The sequence below is a fragment of the Homarus americanus genome, unplaced genomic scaffold (assembly GCF_018991925.1).
Source record: "Homarus americanus isolate GMGI-L3 unplaced genomic scaffold, GMGI_Hamer_2.0 scaffold5589, whole genome shotgun sequence".
In the NCBI taxonomy this organism is placed as follows: Eukaryota; Metazoa; Arthropoda; class Malacostraca; order Decapoda; family Nephropidae; genus Homarus; species Homarus americanus.
The window spans coordinates 5,238,454-5,263,691 of NW_024736650.1; the positions used below are offsets into that span (position 1 = coordinate 5,238,454).

Consider the following 25,238-nt stretch of genomic DNA (forward strand, 5'->3'; position numbering starts at 1 on the left):
CACCAAGAGCTAGGACATCACCACTGGGACAACACCAAGAGCTAGACAACACCAAGAAGCAGGACACACCAAGAGCTAGGACAACACCACCAACACACCAAGAGCTAGGACAACACCAAGAGCTAGGACAACACCAAGAGCTAGGACAACACCAAGAGCTAGGACAACACCAAGAGCTAGGACAACACCAAGAGCTAGGATAACACCAAGAGCTAGGACAACACCAAGAGCTAGGACAACACCAAGAGCTAGGACAACACCAAGAGCTAAGACAACACCAAGATCTAGGACAACACCAACAGCCAGACCAACTCTATCCTCGAAGTCGACTAAGACGATCGTTCGTCTTCGATAAAATTATGGGAATTTTTCAGTGATGTCATCTTCGAAGGTTGGTTAGCTCTTAAGATAACTCGAGAGGTTGTACGTGTGAAATGTGACATCTAGTGCGTTGAGGCAAATATTGAATCAGTAGGGTTGTCCGCAGAGGTTGTACAGTAATTGGGGGCGATATCTACTGTAGTGCGGGAGGAGTGGAGGCAGCGTATGTCTGCCTCAGTCAGTATTTAGTCGTTCTCTTGTATTACCTTTTCAAGCGGCACAGCTGGAGGTGATGGTCTCTCGGGTGCGGGTGTCGATTTAGCACTTTTTTCTTTATTTTTTTAGCTTTATCCCTTCGTCTGGTGTTGCGTGTTCACCCCGTCAGCTAGATTGGCACTGACAGGTGTAAGAAAGGCAGCCAAGAAGTTAAAAAGGGGGTTGGTGCCAGTGCACAACCTTGATTTACTCCCGTTTAGATGGCTGCTACTATGAAGGACACTGCTGCTCATGCCATCATGGAGTTAACTCATAATGGTGACGAATTTTAGTGGACATTAAAAGCGACTGAGGGGACTTCAAAGTATTTCCCAGTTGATAGAGTTAAAAGCCATAGCAAAGGTCAATGATGGCCATTTACAGGTCACGAAGCTGTTCTCTGCTCTCCTGTATGTATTAGACAACTCTATCTCTCATATTTCTTTAATGTTGTTGGACTAGCGTATTACTAACGTTGTTACACGCTTCAAGACCTTCGTTGTTGGAGCGCAGTATTAACATTATAACAACAATAACCTGTATGTGGTGGGCAGCAAAGATCACGTCAGGAATGCAGCGAGACGGTCAACTGTATTATGACTCATAAGGAAATTTTGCGCATCTGTGAGAAGTCTGTTAAGGGACGTGAGCGAGAATCTTGTCAACAATGTACAGTAGCTGTATCTGCTGCGGTTTCATATGTTTCCCTTTTATTTATAAATAATGATAATGGTGCCAGCTTTGGGTTCGTGGAGAACTTCCAACTATTGCCAAAATTTCTCCAGGTTAGAGTGGAAGCTGCTGGTCAGTAGGGATTTTCCTGCTTTATATGACCCAGCTGGAATTTCATCGTGTTCCATGGCTTTGTTTTTCTCACCTGTTTGGTGGCAGTGGCTACCTCGACATGGGATGGAGGGTTGTGGAGGTGGACTAGCTCCGGGCGCTGAGGTACCTGTGTCATCTGGACATCTGTATCAACTTCGGTTGAACAGAGAATGGTAGTGTTCTTTCCAGTTATGAAGGGCATCTGATGAGCCAACGGGAGCCACTACTAGTCTACCCACCACCAGCCTCACCACCACCAGCCTGACCTCCAATAGCCTCGCCTCCATCAGCCTCACCACCACCGGGCCTGGCCTCCAACAATCTCGCCTCCATCAGCCTCACCACCACTAGCCTGACCTCCAACAGCCTGACCACCAACAGCCTAATCACCCTCAGTGTGACCATCACTTTCACCAACAGCCCGACCACGAACAGCCCGACAGCAACAACAGCCAGCCCGCACCAACAGCCCGGCCACCAACAGCCCGGCCACCAACAGCCTGGCCACCAACAGCCCGGCCACCAACAGCCCGGCCACCAACAGCCCGCCTGCCACCAACAGCCCGGCCACCAACAGCCTGGCCGCCAACAGCCCGGCCACCAACAGCCCGGCCACCAACAGCCCGGGCCACCACACCAACAGTCCGGCCACCAACAGCCTGGCCACCAACAGCAAACAGCTGGACCGCCTCCCACCAACAGCCTGGCCACCAACAGCCCGGCCACCAACAGCCCGGCTACCAACAGCCTGGCCACCAACGACACCAACAGCCCTGGCCACCAACAGCCTGGCCACCAACAGCCCGGCAACAGCCTGGCCCACCAGCCTGGCCACAACAGCCCGCCCGGCCACCAACAGCAGCCTGGCCACCAACAGCCTGGCCACCAACAGCCCGGCCACCAACAGCCTGGCCACCAACAGCCTGGCCACCAACAGCCCGGCCAACAGCAGAGAGAGAGTCACGTCGTACACCAGTCTTAGGGCCAAGTCGTGTGCTATAAGCAACACTACGGAGCGTACTTTATTAGTGGTAATAAAAGCAGAGTTATAACCAGCATCATGATTGGTTTGCTTTATAACCAGTTTGTACTGTGATCACCTCCAGACACGCAACCCAAGCACACGGGACCCACCCTTGTCCTCTCTCTCTCTCTCTCTCTCTCTCTCTCTCTCTCTCTCTCTCTCTCCCCTTCTGCCACTAGCCCTTGTACTCTGTCCTTACTCCGTCCACCAGCCTTTGTACTCTGTCCTTCCTCCATCCACCAGTTTTTGTACTCTGTCCTTACTCCGTCCACCAGCCCTTGTACTCTGTCATTACTCCAGCCCCTGTCCTCTGCCTTCACTCCAACCACCAGTCCATTCCTTCTTTCTTCACTCCAGCCACCATCCCTTGTATTCTGTCTTCACTCCAGCCACCATCGTCCAGGAGTCAGTCTAGTCACTTTATCTGAAGGAGGAGTTCGTTTAAGGTGTTGTCTCATACCTAATTACATTTTATGCTGGAGTGTCATTGTTTCTGCAGTAACATTTCAATATGTGTCTACTGGTTCGTGAGTCGCAATTCCAATTTTCTCTTCATTATAACCTAATTAAATCTATACTCTAGTTATGTTCCTCATCATTATATTCATCAGCGTCTACTGCCGGAAAGTCCAACATTATCACGGTCATTATATCCAGCTTTCTCCACCTGCGGACAGTAATGTAAGTGTTCTGTACTCTATACCCGCGCCATGGATCACTTTCCACTGGCACGCTTCATTCAGGGCGGGTTGGAGTGGGTGGTGCTGGTCTTACCGCTACACTGGTTTTAAATAAGAAAATTATTTAAGTTTTTTTTTTTTTTGATTTTTTTTTAATTCATCATCTTGACGGGTTTTAGCGTTAGTTTAGGACACACACACACACACACACACACACACACACACACACACACACACACACACACACACACACGGCGCGAATACGGGAAATACAGCCCAAGGTTAATATTGTCAGCTTATGAAAAAAAAAAAAATACAAAAATAAAGAAATAATTCAGAGTTCAGAAGAAGATAACGTAAGAGAAATATATAAGTTTATTTCGCTTTTACACGAAGATCCAACAGACTATAAGGGTCTCAGCATTACGAGCCTAGAGCGGCCCATGTCCTCTTCTCAGTCTAACCTAGAAAAAAATGTGTAATTTGTTGTAAACGTGTCCAGGCACATGTGTTAACAGACCACCTCAAGATTAACCCCTAAGCTTGTATCAATTGTTTGATTTAACACTCTAACGCTACCTGGGGGTTAGATTACATAAGTTAAGATTAGATTAGATTAGATTAAATTAAATTAAATTAAATTAAATTGAATTAGGTTGGGTTGGGCTGGGCTGGGCTGGGCTGGGTTGGGCTGGGTTGGGTTGGGTTGGGTTGGGTTGGGTTGGATTAGGTTAGGTCAGCGTTATGTTAAGATAGGTTAGACTACTAGACTAGGTTAGGTTAGGATGGGTTAGGTTAGTGTTAGGTAAGCCTAGGCTAAGGTTAGGATGATTATTCTTAAGGTGTAATAAGCTATGTTTGGTTAGTTTATGTTGGTATTAGGTTAGGTTAAGTTACATTAGGTTAATTTAGGTTAGGTTAGCGTAGCGTTAGGATGGCTAATCTTAACGTTAAATAAGCCAGGGAATCTTATTTTTCGATGAGCCGTAAAACATGTAATTATAAGTAGTGTAGTGTATTGTTACTCCCAACATCACACCACACTCAAGAACATCACACCACACTCAAGAACATCACATCACACTCAAGAACATCACACCACACTCAAGAACATCACATCAGGCTCAAGAACATCACACCACACTCAAGAACATCACACCAGAAGAACATCACACCACACTCAAGAACATCACACCACACTCAAGAATATCACACCACACTCAAGACATCACCACACTCAAGAACATCACATCAGGCTCAAGAATATCACACCACACTCAAGAACATCACACCACACTCAAGAACATCACATCAGGCTCAAGAACATCACACCACACTCAAGAACATCACACCAGAAGAACATCACACCACACTCAAGAACATCACACCACACTCAAGAATATCACACCACACTCAAGAACATCACACCACACTCAAGAACATCACATCAGGCTCAAGAATATCACACCACACTCAAGAACATCACACCACACTCAAGAACATCCATATTTCATGTCCGGTCACGAAAATATGAGCCATAACATGAGCTGTCGCCCTTCTAACTGCGGGAACAATGCCTCGCGCTCCTGTAGGTGACACAACTAACTGTATGAGCGGGGTAGGCAAGGTGAGAACACTCCCCCTGGCAGGTACAGTAGCTCCTGGTGAGGCCGCCCTCCTTGTCACCCCCCCACAACAGCATGCTCTCTCTCTCTCTCTCTCTCTCTCTCTCTCTCTCTCTCTCTCTCTCTCTCTCTCTCCTCAGCACAGAGAGCAATCACACACACACACAGCAACAGAAGGGACCACCTGCCTCTCACGTAATACATTATATTATTATCTGGGTTTAATATGTTAAGAAAGACAAACAGCTTCCTTGTTGTCCGATACGTTAGATAAGACCCACCGGCCCCCCCTCCACCCTGTGAATGTCACCCTAACCTAACCTAACCTAACCCTAACCCTAACCTAACCTGTATGTCACCTAACCCTAACCTACCCCCTACCCTACCCTACCCTACCCTACCCTACCCTACCCTACCCTACCCTACCCTACCCTACCCTGTGTATATCACCTGGGCTAGAGTAGAAGAGGTTGATGCTGATGTTATTGTTACCATCATGTGTTCGTATGTGTTCCGTTGTGTGTAAGTAGTTATAATGTATACGTGTGGTAGTGTGTAAGTGCCATCATGTGCGTGTGGGGGTGTGTGTGTGTAAGTGTCATCATGTATGTGTGGGGGTGTGTGTGTGTGTGTGTAAGTATCATCATGTACGTTTCTGTGTGTGTGTAAGTGTCATCATGTACGTGTGTGTGTGTGTCATCATGTACGTTTGTGTGTGTGTGTGTGTGTGTAATAATAATAATAATAATAATAATAATAATAATAAACGGTTTTTTAATAGAGTTGCAGCCGATGGCTGAAAATATGCAAACTTACATTTGATTTAGACATAATGATATGCATTGAATACATTTACAGGGCTGTACAGTACATTAATCAGGAGTGCTATTCTTATATCTATCAGTGCGGGCTCTTATGGGCTGAATTTTGTTGTAGTGGCGGACTGTGCGAGGTGGGCGGGGGAATGCCGGTGGCAGGAGGTGGCGATGACGAGGATGGTGCAGTAGTCCACTGCCAAACCTTGCTAGTGCTTGGTGGTGGAGGTCACTGAGGGATGGCATTTCCAGGGTGGAGAGAGCGTTGTTGTAGCCGGAGTATTCTGCGCCGAGCATGATTCTGCAGGCCCTCTTCTGTACCTTCTCTAGCCGACGTTGTTTGGTAGAGTTGAGAGAAGACGACCAGGCTGGTGACGCATACGTTAGTGTGTGTGTGTGTGTGTAAGTGTCATCATGTACGTGTGTGTGTGTGTGTGAGGGAGGAGCCACAAAAAACTCATCCCAGTCTGTCTCAACTCCTCCAGCCTCGGTAGGGCTTCTCTGGCCCGGTTACCTCTTGTGTTGTTGTCTTTGTTGTCGTTGTCGTTGTTGTTGTTGTTGTTGTCTTTGTTGTTGTCGTTGTTGTTGTCGTTGTCGTCGTTGTTGTTGTTGTTGTTGTTGTTGTTGTTGTCTTTGTTGTTGTCGTTGTTGTTGCCGTTGCCGTTGTCGTTGTTGTTGTTGTTGTTGTTGTCGTTGTCTTTGTTGTTGCCGTTGCCGTTGCCGTTGTCGTTGTCGTTGTTGTGATTGTTGTTGTTGCCGTTGTTGTTGTCGTTGTCTTTGCTCTGTGTCCCTGTCTTTGTTCCCTCTACTTCTATATCTTCTTAATCTTCTCGGTTTACATGACTATTTATATCATGGTAAATATAGAACCAATAATTACCGTAGCTCCATATGTCTTATCACTACGGTTCATTCCTGTCTTTATAATGTTTATGCTTAAAGCTACGTGTTGTGGGGGAACTCCAGCGTCACAGGAATGTCCACTTTCATTCCTCACTATTCATAAATTACACGTTCTGTTCCGATAAGATTCAGTAAATTATTTCTTTGTGTAGTAACGTTATTGGTGAATATTCTGCCGAGGCTGTGTTTTGGAATTTCCTCTCCACATAATTACAATTTAAAATTATATGATAATTATATATTTTAGAAATATATTGAGTAACATCCAGACGAGTGTCATACAACCAGACCGATTGTAAACACCATCAGATAACACCGAGCAACATTATTCATTTTTTTTAACATTCACACCAGCTGAGTTTACGGCTGACGGGGAGAAAGATGGTACAAGCTCACCTGAACCATCACGAACAATGATTAATCCCAAGTATTTAAGATATTGTTATACCTAGAGAGCTGCTGTACGTCTCATGTTTCTTCATAGTGTTCAAAGACTCTAGAAAACTTATTTATATGCGGTTTATTGTTCTGGTGTTGGGGTATTTTGTGGAGGTCATCGTTTGGGTTCTAGTTTATATGATTGTTTGAAAGGAAAGTTGATATGGTAGTGGCGGAGGAGAGGAGAGAGAAAGGCGTGGCGTTTAGTGTCCTGGCCTGAGCAACACGAGGCCTTGTGTGAGCTGATCTCGTGTTTTGAGTTAATGAAGTAATGTAAATGTTACCTTGTTCTATTCCCTGTGTATTGAAGGAGATGATGTAGAAAGGAAGGAATAAGAAGAAAGAAAAGAAAAAGGAAGTAAGAAAGAAGAAATGATAATTATTCCTCAAACGGCCACCAGGGGATATGAGTAATACCCAAAACGGCCACCTGGGAATAAAATATTCCAAATTTCTACGACGCAGCTCAGTATATGATACTTAATGCCCGTGTGTGCGAAACAAAAAGGCATCTAACGTGTGAATAGAATTGAGTTGTGAAGACACCCCCCTGAACCGGCTACTCCTTGGAGAAAGATTAATTAATAAAACTATCAATGAGGAGAAGGAGCAAAGGCAGGAGGTGAGGGGGAGTGGGGAGAGTAAACATCGACCCTAACATATCTAGGGACTGCCACACGCGGTCAATCTCACCTTCAGAATAATGGAATACGACACAGAATGATACTGCTTAAATGAAAGGAGTAAAATAGTTAAGACATAATTGAGATATCGTCTGGAACAATCAACTTTCATGCACTCGTAAAAATAGTTCGAATCTCGCCAGCAGCGGGTAGCATCACCACGAGCAGTGCAGATCACCGCGTGATACCGAGGCTCGGATGATTCATTCTGGGAATGAATCAGTTAAGGCTGTGGCAAGATGTTGCCCGAGCTTGTAGAAAAAAGAAGATAAAACTTGTTCCCCCAAACTGCCAACATAATAAAAAAACATTACATTACATACAGGTTCCCTCATATTATGTTGAACAAATTTAAAGCACATTAGTTGAGGCTTCGTGGAGAAAATATTGAGAAATAAAACACAGAAGAAAGAGGAAAAATTGTCATAGAGAAAATTATTTGGGATTTCCGCTTCAAAACCCAGAACGTATTGCACATCACTCTTTCTTAATGACAGCACTTTTGTTATTCGAGGCAAAATGGTGGAAGTGGTGAAGATTCTCCAGGAAGGAGGAGGTGGCAGGGCTGACCAAATTAGTTCTCATGTTGGTCACCAAGGGGTTAAATTCACCCCCAGACTGTAACGCACGCCTCGTTATATCAATACGCACCTACGTTAACTTTGGATTGTTTTAATAGATTCCTTCTTTAGATATCGTCCAGAAACACCGGCAGTACAATACGTAGAGCCATAAGGTATACGCCTGCCATGATACGTAATGTTGTCTATAACTGTTTCACTAACATTATTATTATTTACACATGGCTGTCCTTAACATGTTCTGTACACTCACCACAAACAGTTAGCGAACGCTCTTAAGGGTTTATACAATATGGCAAAACGAACGAGAAATCTGAACATTGCTCTGAGAAAGTTTTATTGCAAATCAAATTACTTCTTTTCACCTGTAAATACTATAACGACGAGCAACATATTATTAACGTAATATTGAGTCACTTTGCAACCGGACATACCAACCATTCTGAGATGACACGAGCCATAGTGCTCATTCTGAAATCTGTCGTCGTGACAAATTTTTGATGAAGTAACTTTTTTGGTATTTACTATTAGAGTTGTCTGTAGTTAAGTCACCATTACGACATACATGTTTGTCTTGTTGTGTACTTACTTTTTACTGCTTAAGGCTGTCCGTCGTAGACGACGACGACGACTCTGCTTCATTATGAAATCGATGATGATGATAATGATGATGATGATGAGTGGTGAACTAGGGATGTTGTCGGCGGTGCCACTGGATGTGGCTGTGGAGTCAGATCCTGACCCACAGACTCTATCACACATTGGGCAGGACAGCTCCGGGTTGGGTGGGAGGTCTCTGGGAGGGCGATTGTGTCTCCTTTCTCTACGTGCACATCTGGCCATATTACTCTCGTTCTCGAGATCTTTGACGCCTTGGGTACAGGTGGAGCGCCATAGACTACGGTTGGATGCAATGGTTTCAAGATCCTATTGGAAAAATTTTAAATTTTTTGAGCGTCATTCTGAGATGGTCTTTGTGCCTTTTGCATTGTCCTCCAGGGTTGCGGTGTGTCTTGGGCACCGTGATTCAAACATGCAGTGAGACACAAACACGGTGAGACACACAACCAGGTAGTCTTGTGCATTTGACTACATCTAGATCTGAAATTAGCATCTCTACAACATATTTGTGTGTGGATTCTGTATCAGAAAGGCGAATATATTTCTAATTTTTTATCGTCAGGAAAAATTTATATACAGTGCTCGCATCATTACCCCCAAGATTGGGTGAAAATTTTGTTTTACTGGTTGGTGTGAGCTACGTGCCAGGGACGTTATCTTCTCAAAATAAAAGTATTAGATCACTTCAGTGTTCTATAACAGCCATTTTAGATTTCAAAATGGACGCCAAGTGCTAAAGTAAAGTCTATGGTAACATTTTGATATTTGCATCAGAAACTAATTATATATTGAATTATTTTAATTGGTTCTCAAATGTAAATATTATTTTAAAAAATTAGAATTTTTTTTTACAAGAAACCAGCAACAATTAAGTACTGTATTTTTATGTCAAATTAAGCCATGTGACCATATGTAAATACAAGTTTGTAAACAAATACCTGTATATGAAAATACAGAATCTTACAATCATTGTGAAAGGATAATTGTTTCTATCCAATTGTAAGAACAAAAAAATACTTTATATTAGTCACATTTCACCAATTATAAGATTAGCGAACTGTAGACTGAATAACCAGTGAAAATTCCTGATCCTTCATCATCCTTGAGGTCATCATCGCCTTCAGAAGAGGAATTTGTTAGTTCAGTGCAGTAAATCTCACCCCCATGGTAGACACAGTACGGCAGTGTTGCAATCACATATTATGGTGTAATTCCTTAACAGTTGGATTTTATTAACTTGAACACATCATCGGAAACAACGGCTACATTATCTGAAACTGACACTCTCTTGAAGATGCCTCGGCCCTTTGAGCGTTTTCTTCAACTGCTTCTGTTGTGGGTGGCAGAGTACCGGGGTAGTTGCTGTGGTTTTCCCGAAGTTCCTTAACCATGCACTCTTGCGAACTTCAGTCATGGAAGTACAATTATGGTATCCCTAACAAGCAGTTGTGAATTGTGCAGTGGTTTCTACAGTGACATCTGGAACTGCAGTGCTTACTTCACCAAGGAAAGATAGTGAGTTTCAAGACCGAAGATTCTTAACAACAGTTCCTTTATCAATGCCACAGTCTCAAGAAACTGTATTAGATCCAGAAAGATTATCTGTTGCTAAGAAGTTTGGAAAAATTGTCTTGTGTTTATTGGCAGCAGCTCTGATGTCTACCACAGCTCTTTGATGGACTGCTGACTCCATAGTTACGGCGCTGCTCAAGTGTTGCTGTGTATAATGACGTAACAGAACAAAAATAATCAGCGTCATCACATGAACAAATCTAACCACAGGATTTTGCTCTGAACTCTGGAACTTTAGGTGAACCATCGTGTTGCCAGCTTAGGGAGTTGTAGATGTTCTTAACAACATCTCTGTTAACTTCAGTAGTGTTGTTTTCACTTCCAGTTATGACAAGTTTGTCTGTGTGAAGTTTTTCTATGGTAATCCTTATCACTTGATGGTCATCAACAGTCAGATTTGTCAAGTAAGTCCTATACCTATCAAAGATAAGAGAGACATTGGTTGATGCCAATTTGTCTTGAACTTAAATTCTAAATTTTTAACAGTCAGATACAATGTCACCTGTTGGCCAGTGAACAACATAAGGGTTGTAGAGCCACCTGTGACAACAGCATATATCTCTGGCGAATTTGTCTCGTGTAAACCTATTTTAGAATCATTTCTTCGTGACACTGAAGTATAGGTACAAGTGGTCAATTAATGAGGTAGAATGTGTTCAATGTCAACTTGTCAACAAATCAATTAATTATAGCGCCAACCTTGACACGTTTCTAAGATGCAGTAAAAGTTACCACTCATAAAGGGGTCGAGTATAAAAAGTATAAAATCTTTCTCGTAGGTAAATAAATAAAACCTCAACACAGACAGTCATATCCGGGGTTCAAATGTCTATAGGACTGCCAGTGGTGATATTTCTTCTATAAACTGAATATATATAACAATAGTATCTTTACGGAGTTGAAAAGTATACATTGTATTTGTACAACTGTCAGTGCAGGAATTTGTTTTTGTTCACTAAACTCACTCTCTTGACTTGTTTGTTGACCTTAATGTGATGAACTCTTTACGTTACAAGATGAAGTAACATATTTAAAACAATTAAAGGTTTTATTTCTTGTAACCTCCTCTCCTTCGTTGCTCCTTCCTCCCCATCTACTCAGATAATCGTATTTGGCTGCCGGAGTCGAACAGTCGGTGGTACACGTGACTATAATAATTTAAACCTATTGCAAGTATAGCTCCCTCTATCATACTCGGATACCAAATATACTAACAGAGATCCATATACGTATTATGACTGAGGTTGAAGGACACTCAAGAGCTCCACGTAGATCACACGATGGAATAACAATAACAATGATGAACACAGGAACGTCAGGAATGGGACAGATGCCAGTGAGTGTTACAGAGACAACATTTGCGTCTCAGCCAAGAACAGACAATACCAAATATTATACCTGCACAGTGTAATAAAATGATACAGTGTATTGACGTAGATTATATTTTATAGTGAAGTAATTGTACAATGTAAAAGAATAATATTACAGTATTAAATTATTATCATTCATCGAACCCGCAAAAAAAAAATCGAAGGAACTCATCTCAAGTTCCTCCTCCTCCTCCTCCTCCTGCTCCTCCTGCTCCTCCTCCTCCTCCTCCTCCTCCTCCACTGTTACCTGTTCTTCTGTACATTCCCACACATCTCTTAGCACACCTCCAGCATATCCCAGTCCATATCACGACACATGCCTATTTCTTCCTCTGTTCTTTTCACACCTCACTATCCTTTCCCTTTCATACATCTCTCCTCATCCTTATCTTCACACCTGTTCCATTAATCTCTCACACTCATCTCTCCCTCTCCTCTCTTCTCTTCACACTCTTCTCCCCACACCCACACGCCCATCTCTCTTATATTCCACCACAACTTTCTGATTTAGGTAGGACTCTCTCTCTCTCTCTCTCTCTCTCTCTCTCTCTCTCTCATGCATTCTCCGTAGAGTTTCAGTAACATCAATAAACACCCACGCGCAAAAACACACAAGAAACAGCAGCTTCGAATTGTCTTATTGGCAGAACGTGAGATGGTAAGAGGTTTGTAAACGATCGTATTTAACATCTGAACTACACAAAAAAAGAAGAAGTTATGGCTGCAGCCGTGTTACGACGACCAGCAACTGACGAAAACAAATTACACGGCAGACCAAAAGGGCGAATGTCAACAATTTGTGGAAATCGCCGGAGAAAATCCTCACTCGTTCTATACGCTTTAACTGTGTGAATATTGTTACTAACCTAACCTCTTAAAATTGAGATATATTGTGTTATAATTGTTGTAAATACTACTGTTTGTTTATAAAAGCAAACAATTGCGTAAATGTTTATAAAAGCAAACATATAATCGCGTAAATGTTTATAAACGCAAACATTAAATCGTACAAATATTAATGTTTATTTATAAGAACAAACACGAGAACAGTTATACACTCTATCATGCCTGTTAGGTGTTAATGTGGTGTAAACTCTTCATAAGATAATATATACCGAGTGACTCCCTCCTGCAGCAGTAGTGGACTAATGAGTTGCTTACAGGGAGCCTAAAAGTTGACCCCCACACTCCCATTCACCTTTACCGGACTGATGAAGTTGCTGTTGTTAAATTTCACTCTCTTGTCTTACCTGTTGTATAATCTAGTAACTCGTGATAATGGTGATTACTGCGTTAACATGTTAAGTATGTAATGTGTATCATTCTACAAGCTTTATTATTTCACCTTACTATATAAAATGAAAGAAATTAGTAATATTATAAGAAAATAATGCATGTTAGTTGTATACCTGAGGGTGAAGGTGTGTGACTGGTGAAGTGATTATAACCTGTAATTGTCTGTTTCCTGTTACCGTGAGGAGAGAGATAAGTTATCCCTCACGCTCTCTCTCTCTCTCTCTCTCTCTCTCTCTCTCTCTCTCTCTCTCTCTCCCTCCCCCCGCTTAAAAGGCTTCACGTATGGCATTCATTCCTCCTTCTTCCCATTGATTGTTTAAGGTTTGTTATTCAGTTATGTAACCCACCTGTACCAACACTTAACAACACCCACCTGTACCAATACCCACCTACATCACCCCCACCTATACCTATATCATCACCACCACCCACCTGCATCACCACCACCACCTACCTATATCATCACCAACACCCACCTGCATCACTACCACCACTCACCTGCATCATCACCCCCACCTACCTATATCATCACCACCACCTACCTATATCATCACCACCACCTACCATAACAGTCAGAAACCATACTGTCTGTCCCACTAGATCGAACGGGAGGTGAGGCTAGGGTGGTGTTTCTGGTCGGCGGCTCACTGTGTGGTCCCGTGGCCCTACACAGGTTGAAATGGCGAGGAGAGAGTCAGTTGTCCATTGCCATTTAAGCGTTAATGTTTTATGTCTTAATGAAATGATGAACCAAAGTTGTACAAAATGAAACAACAATAATTTATATTTCAACAAAGTGGTGTTTGTGGTGAGTGTGATGATGGTGCTTCTCTGTGTGGTTAGTGTGTTGATGGTGCTTCTCTGTGTGGTTAGTGTGATGATGGTGCTTCTCTGTGTGGTGAGTGTGATGATGGTGCTTCTCTGTGTGGTGAGTGTGATGATGGTGCTTCTCTGTGTGGTTAGTGTGTTGATGGTGCTTCTCTGTGTGGTTAGTGTGATGATGGTGCTTCTCTGTGTGGTGAGTGTGATGATGGTGCTTCTCTGTGTGGTGAGTGTGATGATGGTGTTTCTGTTTGAAATATTTTATGTCTTATGGAGCCTGTATATGACACAGGCCTTTGTATAGCCACTAATCACAAGAGCTTATTAGACTTTAAAAGTGAGTAGAAACAAAATTATATTTGTTACCGTGTGAGTCACGGGTGTAGAGGTGAACCAATAGCCTCCAGGCTGCTGGCACGAGGAACAACATTGATGGCCATTAAAAATTTAGATTGTTTAGGCCGAAATACTTTTATTATGAAACACTGCTAGCATGTATTGGCAAGGGCAGCCCGGAACCGTCAGGAACTCCGCCGAGTGGATCCCATAGGCCACCCTTCTTCGCCAATCTCCTTAGGTGCTGAGGCAGCTGAGGGTCTTCAGGACTCCGCCGAGAGGGCCAGAACAGCCGTCCTCACGCCCCCAAGGAGTGATGCTAGCGAAGGTCCCGCTGGACCCCCGAGTAAGGTTGAGACTTTTCCTCTATTTCTCTTTAAGACAGAGAGGCAACACTGGCTAGTGACGCTAAGAGTATCTACTGTCATATCTTGATATATTATTACTTATTTTAAAAGTGGCGTCCACAACACACCGAGACTTTGGTGTTTGTTTCTGTGAGTTAAGGAGATACAGTGAGTCAACCTGAGACGTTAGTCAGCTGGTGCACAAGTTTTGAATTACGATCACAAGTACTCATATTTCATTATTTCTATTATCCTCGCTGGGTGGGAGATATAAACTAATGTTATAGTTATATAGTCCTAAGTAACTTATATAAAGTATATAGGCATATAGTCCCCAGTAATTCATGTAATGTTATAAGGCTTGTAGTCCCTAGTAACTTATTGCCGGATGCTTCACATTATGGTATAAGTAATATTAACATTAATTACCACTGGTTAGAGGTGTGGTGTAGATGTTTCATAGTTTAATATTTATAAACAGGCAGCTAATGAGGTGATAATCTTCACGGCCAGGAGGAGTGGTACTGACAGCCCGACGGTGTGTTCAGTGTATCAGAGGACTGTATCTGTTAACATATAGCATGAGACTTGGCCTGCTGCTGTACTGTGGCCCTGACAAGATCATGTAGTGCGGGACATCACCAGATACTCCTGCGTTGGCCTCAGACATATTCCCAAATTGATGCTGTGTCCTTTTACTGGTGGGTAGTGGACATGTTACTGCTCCAGTAGACATAAATTATAAATTATTTATTTCACGTTAGTGGGAGTAGTAAAAGTTACCTTATATTCAGAGTAAAGGAGGTATGACCTGAACGACTGGTGATAAGTATTCAAGGGTCTTATGCTGTGTTGGTGTGTGAGTTGCTACTGAGTGAGCCGCTGTCCACAAGGACCTCTACCCACACTCCGCTCGACCTGTGGATGGGCCAGTAATTATGGTTACTGATTATACTATCACGACGTGTACCATCCACTGTAACACCCAAAGCTCACTAGAAACGTCCATTATATCATATATTTAATGTTCATCACTTTATTTGTACGTCATCCCATGCTAGATTATACGAACCTGGCATGCTATTACCGTGATACGAACAGTAGGCAGGATACAGTCGCCATAGGCATGATAGGTAAGGTAGAACTACACCACGTGAGGTCCCTCATAACACCATCTGTGAGGTAATTACTACACCACGTGAGGTCCCTCATAACACCATCAGTGAGGGAATTACTACACCACGTGAGGCCCCTCATAACACCATCTGCGAGGGAATTACTACACCACGTGAGTTCCTCTTAACACCATCTGGGAGGGAGTTACTACACTACGAGTTTGCTGTTCAACACCTACATTAATCTGTATGTTCACTGTATGTTCCTTTACCTTTCTCTAATGAAGGCTTTTGTTAAACCACCAATGTATGTAATAAGTCATTTATGTCCAATGTATATTTTCAGCCTTCGGGCTGCTGAATTTTTTCAATAAACCGTTAATTATTATTATTATTATTAGAATGTAAACCAGCTTATTCATGCTACCCGTCGTCACCTCCTCCAACATTCATCCGGCGCATATAGAGCGACGACATCCACTCCTACGTGTCATCCATCAGTCCAAGTAAAATAATGATTACCACATCCATAGTGGATTATATAGCACACACACACATAATAATGGAAGCCCCTCGAAATCGAGGATGGCCGGCCCAAGGGCCTCCTAGGCGTGAATTTGTTAAAGTGTAGAAGCTGTCGCCAACACAACAACCTCACCCTAAGTTAACGAGTTGCATGACCCGGTGTCAAGGAATATTCCGAGAAGACCTGGCAGCTCGCCAACTGCACTGGCTAACCATTACCCCGGAATACGATCCGCAAATCGATTAACATCCAGGGTCCCAATTACTGTTGGGTGGACAGAGGCAAATGGCGTAAAGAAACTTGCCCATAGTTTCACCCTGCCCGGGGATCGAACTCGGGCAGGACAGGTCACACACACACACACACACACACACTCTCACCATTTATTACGTGGAGGATCCCTCAGGAGGCTCCTCCAGTGTGTTGTCTCTTTATCATCCACCAACTTTTCATACTGCTCCTGGAAGACACTGAACACACCGTCGGGCTGCCAGCACAACTCCTCCTGGCCGTGAAGATCATCACTTCATTATGCTGACTGTATATAAATATGAAACATCTACGTCACGCTTCTTATTGACTTTCTGCCTCATTTTTACACAATTACAGGTCACAATTGTTTCTTTTACTTTGACAACACAACATACATATAATGTTTCTCACTATTATTATTATTATTATTATTATTATTATTATTATTATTATTATTATTATTATTATTATTATTATTATTATTATTATTATTATTATTATTATTATTATTATTATTATTATTATTATTATATTTTCGCCCCCCAGGCCCTGATGTGGGTCATTGACCTGTGACCTGACTAATCCCGTAAAAAAACAAAACTGTGAAGAATATGTCAATAAGTTACTGGGGACTGTATACCGATAACATTACATGAGTTACTGGTGCCTATAATTATAACTATAACATTAGTTTATATCTCCCACCCAGCGAGGATAATAGAAATAATGAAATATGAGGACTTGTGATCGTAATTCAAAACTTGTGCACCAGCTGACTAACGTCTCAGGTTGACTCACTGTATCTCCTTAACTCACAGAAACAAACACCAAAGTCTCGGTGTGTTGTGGACGACACTATAAAATAAGTAATAATATATCAATATATGACAGAAGATACTCTTAGCGTCACTAGCCAGTGTTGCCTCTCTGTCTTAAAGAGAAATAGAGGAAAAGTCTCAACCTTACTCGGGGGTCCAGCGGGACCTTCGCTAGCATCACTCCTTGGGGGCGTGAGGACGGCTGTTCTGGCCCTCTCGGCGGAGTCCTGAAGACCCTTAGTTGCCTCAGCATCTAAGGAGATTGGCGAAGAAGGGTGGCCTATGGGATCCACTCGGCGGAGTTCCTGACGGTTCCGGGCTGCCCTTGCCAATACATGCTAGCAGTGTTTCATAATAAAAGTATTTCGGCCTAAACAATCTAAATTTTTAATGGCCATCAATGTTGTTCCTCGTGCCTGGAGGCTATTGGTTCATCTCTACACCCGTGGGAACAACTAAGTCGGTTGTGTACAACAGCGTCAGAGAATTACAGCAGCCTTACAGTGAGAACGGCACCAGTGTCTTAAGGCTCATTAAGGCATCACGTATTGGTTAATACAAAAGGTGTTACCAAGTTAATGGCCGACTCCAATTTTTATTGTAATTTTTCCTTCTGAATTTTTACACTTTAGTTTACATTTGTATTAAATTTAACACTTATTGTCATTTTTTCCTTGCAGTAATACATACACACGAAAAGCTTCATACAAAACGTAACGTAACGTAACGTAACGTAACCTGCTTTAGGTATATTTGAATATCTAATGATTGTAAATAACGTCTTATATGAAAGTGATAATATTATTATGTGTAAATTAATTTACATTATTATAACAATAAAAGTATTCCTTTACCCCTACTTAGCGGACACACACACTGGCCATAGGTGACCATGTAGGTCATCATATTAGGTCCACGTGAATAGTTTAAGTAACTTAACCTTAAGGAATATTACTTAACTCTTATCTTTATAAACACAGGATGATCATGACGCGTTATATGATATATTCTAAACAATGTAAATGTCAACATAAGTTTGGGAGAAAAACAACTAAATCTAAAGTTACTTAAAACAACAGTAAAGACTTAAACTGTACACATGAGACGAAAACAAATATCATAGTAATAAATGTAAGTAATAAATAACTAATTAAACCTTGAAACTAAATACATATATTTAGATGTTCTTTGTCTTTTATATTATATTGTTAACACAGTAATGACTTTAACACATATTGAAACAATTAAAAGAAAAAAGAAAAAACAAACACCGATCAACCTCGACCCGGAGGGCCAGATGACCCCTGGACAGCTCTGAGCTTGACCAGCACGTTCGTGTTTATATTATTATCTCGACTGAATTATATTACAAAGTCACTTATGAATTTTTCAGTGTTGTTTTTGATAATATTTACTTAATCTCACCTAAATGTTAACAACTAGCGTCTTAGAGAATACGACCACAACTAAATAAAGGCGGAAATTCACAGAGGTAACTTGGTGTAACTGGCTAGACTCCCCAAGGTGCCACAGACCTGCCAACTGTTCACAAGGTATACTGCACATTGGACGAGTCTTGGATACATTTGGTGTCACCTGAAGATTAGCACCTCCCTCTTCCAGCCTATTTTATTTGATGATTGAGTACCTTAGCGCTACCTGGAGGTGTAAGGTTAGGTTAGGTCAGGTCAGGTTAGGTTAGGTTAATCATCAATTTATGGAAATAAGCTGAGGTGCCAAATCTTAACCGTGTGTTTATGATTATCCCTGTTAAACCTATCCATGTACATAATAATGTTGGGGTTCACAATGTTACACCAGACAATTACCGGCGACGCTTCACACAGAGTCAAATAGAGTGGTGGGCGATACTACCCGACCATCACCTAAAACAGCACTGTGGCGCCCGTCTGGTGTTGTCTTGCTGTGACCTGTTGTCCCCGTAGGTGTATGTGCTGTCTGGGTGTTACTATGGTGTCTCTGTCTGTCTGTCACCTGGAAATTAGGTTTATTTCACGTAATTGTTAAACACCTTACCGTCTGTTTTATCAGGTGACATAATCTAGGGTGTCCATTCTTCGTGTGGTCTCAGAAAGGTTGCAGGAGTATAATCGGATCTGAAGACAAAGAGAAAATACTTATTTGAGAGAATATTTTATTTAGTAATACTTGTTCCTACAACCATACACAGAGTATTAACAGTGAAGTAAGTCACGAGGCTTTAATACGGTATGAGAAGGAAGCCCCTGAAGCAGCCAGAGTAACGAAGCTCCTGTTAGCCTCATTGTTATTGTGTTTGTTTTTTCATAGGTGATCATTGTTATAGCTGTAGTGGACACGATCCTGCCCTCACAGCTGCCACTACAGTACATAACTCACCAGCTAAGAGTAACAATCAGTGTGTTGAGTTACAGGTCGAGACAATAGTCATGACGGGGGAGGTCAAGACTGCCGCCGTAAACCAAAACCTCAGGAATTTATCAACCACTTGTTACACCTCCTCACTATCGCTGTCACCACAGTACACGTAACCTTAGACTTCGTTGTCCTTACCACAGTCACGGACAAGCAGCGTGTAAAAGGTGTTCAGATATTTTAGTTTTAATCTTTGTTCAAGTAATCCCAAGTACAATGGAGGTCACAAGATCCAGCACAAATACCTCAAGATGACTCAATCATTGGTCAAGTTAGCCAGTAACAACCACCACCTTCCCTGTTATTACGATGATTCACTTAACCTAGTGCTTACCTTACCCCAGAGGAGGGTACACCCATGCTTACCCCAGAGGAGGGTACACCCTTATTTACCTTACCCCAGAGGAGGGTACACCCTTGTTTACCTTACCCCAGAGGAGGGTACACCCATGCTTACCCCAGAGGAGGGTACACCCTTGTTTACCTTACCCCAGAGGAGGGTACACCCTTGTTTACCTTACCCCAGAGGAGGGTACACCCATGCTTACCCCAGAGGAGGGTACACCCTTGTTTACCTTACCCCAGAGGAGGGTACACCCTTGTTTACCTTACCCCAGAGGAGGGTACACCCTTGCTTACCTTACCCCAGAGGAGGGTACACCCTTGCTTACCTTACACATACACACACAATTATTTCAATGATAACATTTCAGTCTGTTATGAAACAAAGAGAAGGAGGCGCCCACCTGTGGTCGAGCGGCAATAAACCTTCTATACAACTCTACACTGAAGGTACACAATATATCGAGTCACAGATTGAATTTTGACAGTGAATTCAACCTCTTAAGTCCCCCATGGATGATTCCTCCACCCTGGTAAATGTCTACACTGTGTTATTGTTTCACCTCATGCGCCCGTGTTCAGTGTTGCCTCGCTGTTTTCATTCCTTGGTTGTATTTTGACCAGAAGGAGGATATATAAAAGGTTGCCGTCTGTATGTCCATCCGTCAGTCTGACCGTGTACTGTAAAAGTCTAAGGTCCCGCTCACACTAAGGCCAGAACGGACATAAACAGTACTGTAGCAAATTGTCCGAACGAGTGAGTCAAGTTAACAACACACATCTCACACTATATTCGAATCACATCTAATTTGAATCCTCATATTTTATCCAAGAGGAAAGACAGTTTCCCTCTCCCTAGAAAGACAGTGAGTCGTGTAACAGGTATTAGTTAACGGGAGGAAGTCATAATACCCACCGCGACGTCACATATCGTCTGTCTCTGGAGAATTTGCGTCAGAATATGTCCCTTTCCTGGCCTCATTGTAAGCGGGTCCTAACTCAAAGAACGCTCAGTAGATTTATCCGAACTACAGCATTTGTCATTAATATTTTATCTTCTGATGGTGGATACGTAGTTATTATTGACTTGTACCATAAGACACCGATGCTTCATAATGCGACGGTAAGGGAAGTCATAAGGATCATTCTCTTAAGTCCGACCACCAACCTGTCTCTCCTCCTGAAGCAGAGCCACTCAACCACCAGCTCTGTCTGGCTCTGTATCAACAACCCCGGGCTTCTCATCTTGACACCTGCCGACATTGATCAGTGTGGGAGTCATCCCCTTGGACGATCATCTATTTTATACTTTTTTTATTTTGTTTAGTTATATGATCAGGTTAGGTTAGGTTAGGTTAGGTTAAATATAAAACAGACGATTGTCCAAGTGAAGTGTAAGCCTCAGCGGGGCAGCAGTATAATTATATAGCTAAATATGGTACATAATATAACACTGGTTGGCAATATAGTGGAGCAGCAGTAGTAATGTAAAAGGTGGCTGCCAACCTGGTAATGATTGTTATGGTGAAGCAGTGAGTCAATCCTCTAGGCTCATGATCCTTTACCCCTTGAGTACGATGATTACACCACGAGTACGATCATTTAGCTCCTTGAGTACGACGATTACACCTCCAGTACGATCATTTAACCCTTGAGTACGATGACAACACCATTAGTACGGTAATATAACCCCTTGAGTACGATGATTTAACCCCTTGCGTACGATGACAACACGAATACGATGATTTAGCTCCTTGAGTACGATAATTACACTTCAAGTATGACCATTTAACCTTTGAGTACGATGACAACACCACGAGTACGATGATTTAGCTCATTGAGTACGGTGACAACTCCATGAGTACGATGATTTAACCCTTGCGTACGATGATTTAACCCTTAGTACGATGACCGGACGATGATTTAGCTCATGAGTACGATAATTACACTTCAAGTATGACCATTTAACCTTTGAGTACGATGACAACACCACGAGTACGATGATTTAGCTCTTGGTACGGTGACAACACCATGAGTACGATGATTTAACCCATAAGAATAATGACTTAACATTTTGACTATGATGAAACCTTGAGCATAATGACTTGATGAGTTAAGGGTTTGTCATCGTACTCAAGGGGTTAACTCATCAAACTCGGGTTAAATCATCATACTCAAGGGGTTAAATCATCATACTCAAGGGGTTAAATCATCATACTCAAGGGGTTAAATCATTGTACTCAAGGGTTAAATCATCGTACTCAAGGGGTTAAATCATCATACTCAAGGGGTTAAATCATCATACTCAAGGGGTTAAATCACCATACTCAAGGGGATAAATCATCATACTTAAGAGGTTAAATTATCATACTCAAGGGGGTAAATCATCATACTCAAGGGGTTAAATCATCATACTCAAGGGGTTAAATCATCATACTCAAGGGGTTAAATCACCATACTCAAGGGGTTAAATCACCATACTCAAGGGGATAAATCATCATACTTAAGAGGTTAAATCATCATACTCAAGGGGGTAAATCATCATGCTCAAGGGGTTAAATCATCGTACTCAAGGGGTTAAATCATCATATTCAAGGGGTTAACTCATCAAACTCGGGTTAAATCATCATACTCAAGGAGATAAATCATCGTACTCAAGGGGTTATATCATCAAACTCTAGGGGTTAAATCATCATACTTAAGGGGTTAAATCATCATACTCAAGAGGTTAAATCATCATACTCAAGGGGTTAAATCATCGTACTCAAGGGGTTAAATCATCATACTCATGGGGTTAAATCATCGTATTCAAGGGGTTAAATCATCATACTCAAGGGGGTTAAATCATCATACTCAAGGGGTTAAATCATCGTATTCAAGGGGTTAAATCATCGTACTCAAGGAGTTAAATCATCATACTCAAGGGGTTAAATGATCGCACTCAAGGGGTTAAATCACCATACTCAAGGGGTTAAATCACCATACTCAAGGGGTTAAATCATCATACTCAAGGGGTTAAATTATCATACTCAAGGGGTTAAATCATCGTATGCACGGGGTTAAATTATCGTACTCAATGGGTTAAATCATCATACTCAAGGGGTTAAATCATCGTACTCAAGGGGTTAAATCATCATACTCAAGGGGTCATCATACTCATCAAATCATACTCAAGGGGTTAAATCATCATACTCAAGGGGTTAAATCATCATACTCAAGGGGTTAAATCATCATATTCAAGGGGTTAAATCATCATACTCAAGGGGTTAAATCATCATACTCAAGGGGTTAAATCATCATACTCAAGGGGTTAAATCATCATACTCAAGGGGTTAATGCCGTTTTCATTAGTAAAGACTTCTGTAGTGTTTTAATTTATCCATCTTTCTTTATCTCTTTCATAACAAACTAACACCTTCAGGTCACCCATGGTCCTTCAGTGGCTCAGATTTTACAAAGATAAGAGAGATAACAGAGGCGTGTTTATAAAGTCCCTTGATGTCTGTGCTGACGGCTTCCCTTCAGGAGGCTACACATACGAGACTTCAGTAAATATTCTATTATATTTCTGCATATTATAACATTCTTCATCATGTCCATTGTGACGTAGACTTACAGATGGCATTGTAAGGACTAAGGAACGCATCACGGACGAGTCAACATCACGAGGCTAAGAATGATGGCATACGTATGAGTGTCTTGGATAAGTAATTCCCTCGAGGTACTTAGGAAACACAAACATCAAGGGACTTACTTTTAAAGGTACCATGTATAACGCCCAGGTGTGTATCAATAACAATCAGTCAAAGTGCAGGTATTGTGTGTGTGTGTGTGTGTGTGTGTGTGTGTGTGTGTGTGTGTGATAGAATATAGTTCTTTTATAAACCAGTAGAGAAATTGGCTAAACCAGTTTTATGATTGGTAATGACACTATCACATGACACAATGGAGATATATAATGACACTATCACATGACACAATAGAGGTAAATAGTGACACGTGCGCTGATAGTGATACACAGTGAATCAATGTACAGTATAATGAAGCAGTGTACCACATGATAAAACAAAGAGATTTCAAAGTAAAAATAATGGGTTGTGTATAATGAAACAAGTGTCGGAGGCCAGTAATAATGATGGGATCTTCTAAAAATAAAGCTATTCTCGTCGACCTCAAACATGCATCACAATCAACAGTTTTTACCACGCTAAAGTTTTTTTTTTTCTTTTGCATCTCACATTCTAACCTAAGAACAGGTTTGGTAGAAAGCTTACGTAAAATCTGGACACCAAAATTAAGCTCAAGCGTGTAATAATTTTGAGAACGATTTTGTGTGGTAGTCCTGTACGTACTCCTTTGTTTCATATTATTATCTGACGTAAAATAAATTGTTGACGCTTGATAGTGACATGGGTGGTTTTGTCGACACAGCTGTAGAAAACATCTGTAGGTGACAACTCTGTGAACAAGGTAGTGACAGGTGCAGGTGTAGTCGTGTCATAGTAAGGAGGTGAGACCTTCGTTTGTCTTGGTGGGTGACGCCCCCATGTCCGGCTGGCTGGCACAGGATGGTCACTCGGTCAACACAGGTCATGGAGACAAGCCTCAGTGTGGTGGGGCGTGTTCAGGGTGCGGAGAGGTGGGGCTAGGGGGGGGTGAGGTTGCCTGGAGGAAGCGGTGGTCTTTGAGTTCAGAGTAATATTGCAGTAATTATTGCTTGTTTATTTTTAATTGTAGACTGCAGTGATTGAAATTAACTGAGAAAATGATATCACAAAAACTAGCGTTGATTTGCTTTGCTCTTTAATGACCATCCAGCGAGAAGTAATTTGAACTAATTATTAGGTTCATCTGCAGCAAAAATCGTGGACACTATGTATAAATCAGACAATGTAGGCTGGTGCAGTCACGACGTGTGGCCCGGACTGGTGGGCCACACCGCTCCAGGGCCACCGGGCGACTTTTTCACCAACGGCTGTGGCTTACCCTTAAATAGCTGCGTAGAACCACTTTCAGAACCAGCACAGCGCGGAGTAGTGTGTGATTATCCGCGAAGCATCTCACTCCGGCGATGTGTTTATCTTTAACAGCGTTTGATTAAGCTGACATTTAGCATTAAACCAATGTACGGAGTTTGGCTGGCGGCTGTTTTTACCGTGGCTGAGATAGAGGGGTGAGGACACCTTCGTTTCTGACCAGGGTGACCACTGGGCCCCACCTCACCTCCTCACCTCACCTCGACAAAACACACCAACT

General features: G+C 42.2%; 1 protein-coding gene across 1 annotated transcript; it reads left to right on the forward strand.

The window, feature by feature from the left end:
• Positions 1-1,172: 1,172 nt before the first annotated feature.
• On the forward strand, positions 1,173-4,701 carry LOC121872248 (mucin-1-like). The gene is made up of 3 exons (XM_042374914.1): positions 1,173-1,245; positions 1,822-2,432; positions 4,228-4,701. Exons 1-3 carry the CDS (start codon positions 1,173-1,175, stop codon positions 4,699-4,701), a joined length of 1,158 nt encoding a protein of 385 aa, XP_042230848.1.
• Positions 4,702-25,238: the final 20,537 nt, after the last annotated feature.

Bases quoted from the DNA above. Each gene is read 5' to 3' on its own strand.
- LOC121872248 (XM_042374914.1), top strand. From the start codon at position 1,173: ATGACTCATAAGGAAATTTTGCGCATCTGTGAGAAGTCTGTTAAGGGA. The intron at 1,246-1,821 runs GTACAGTAGCTG...TTTCACCAACAG, and splicing joins GCGAGAATCTTGTCAACAAT to CCCGACCACGAACAGCCCGA. The intron at 2,433-4,227 runs GTAATAAAAGCA...ACATCACATCAG, and splicing joins CGGAGCGTACTTTATTAGTG to GCTCAAGAACATCACACCAC.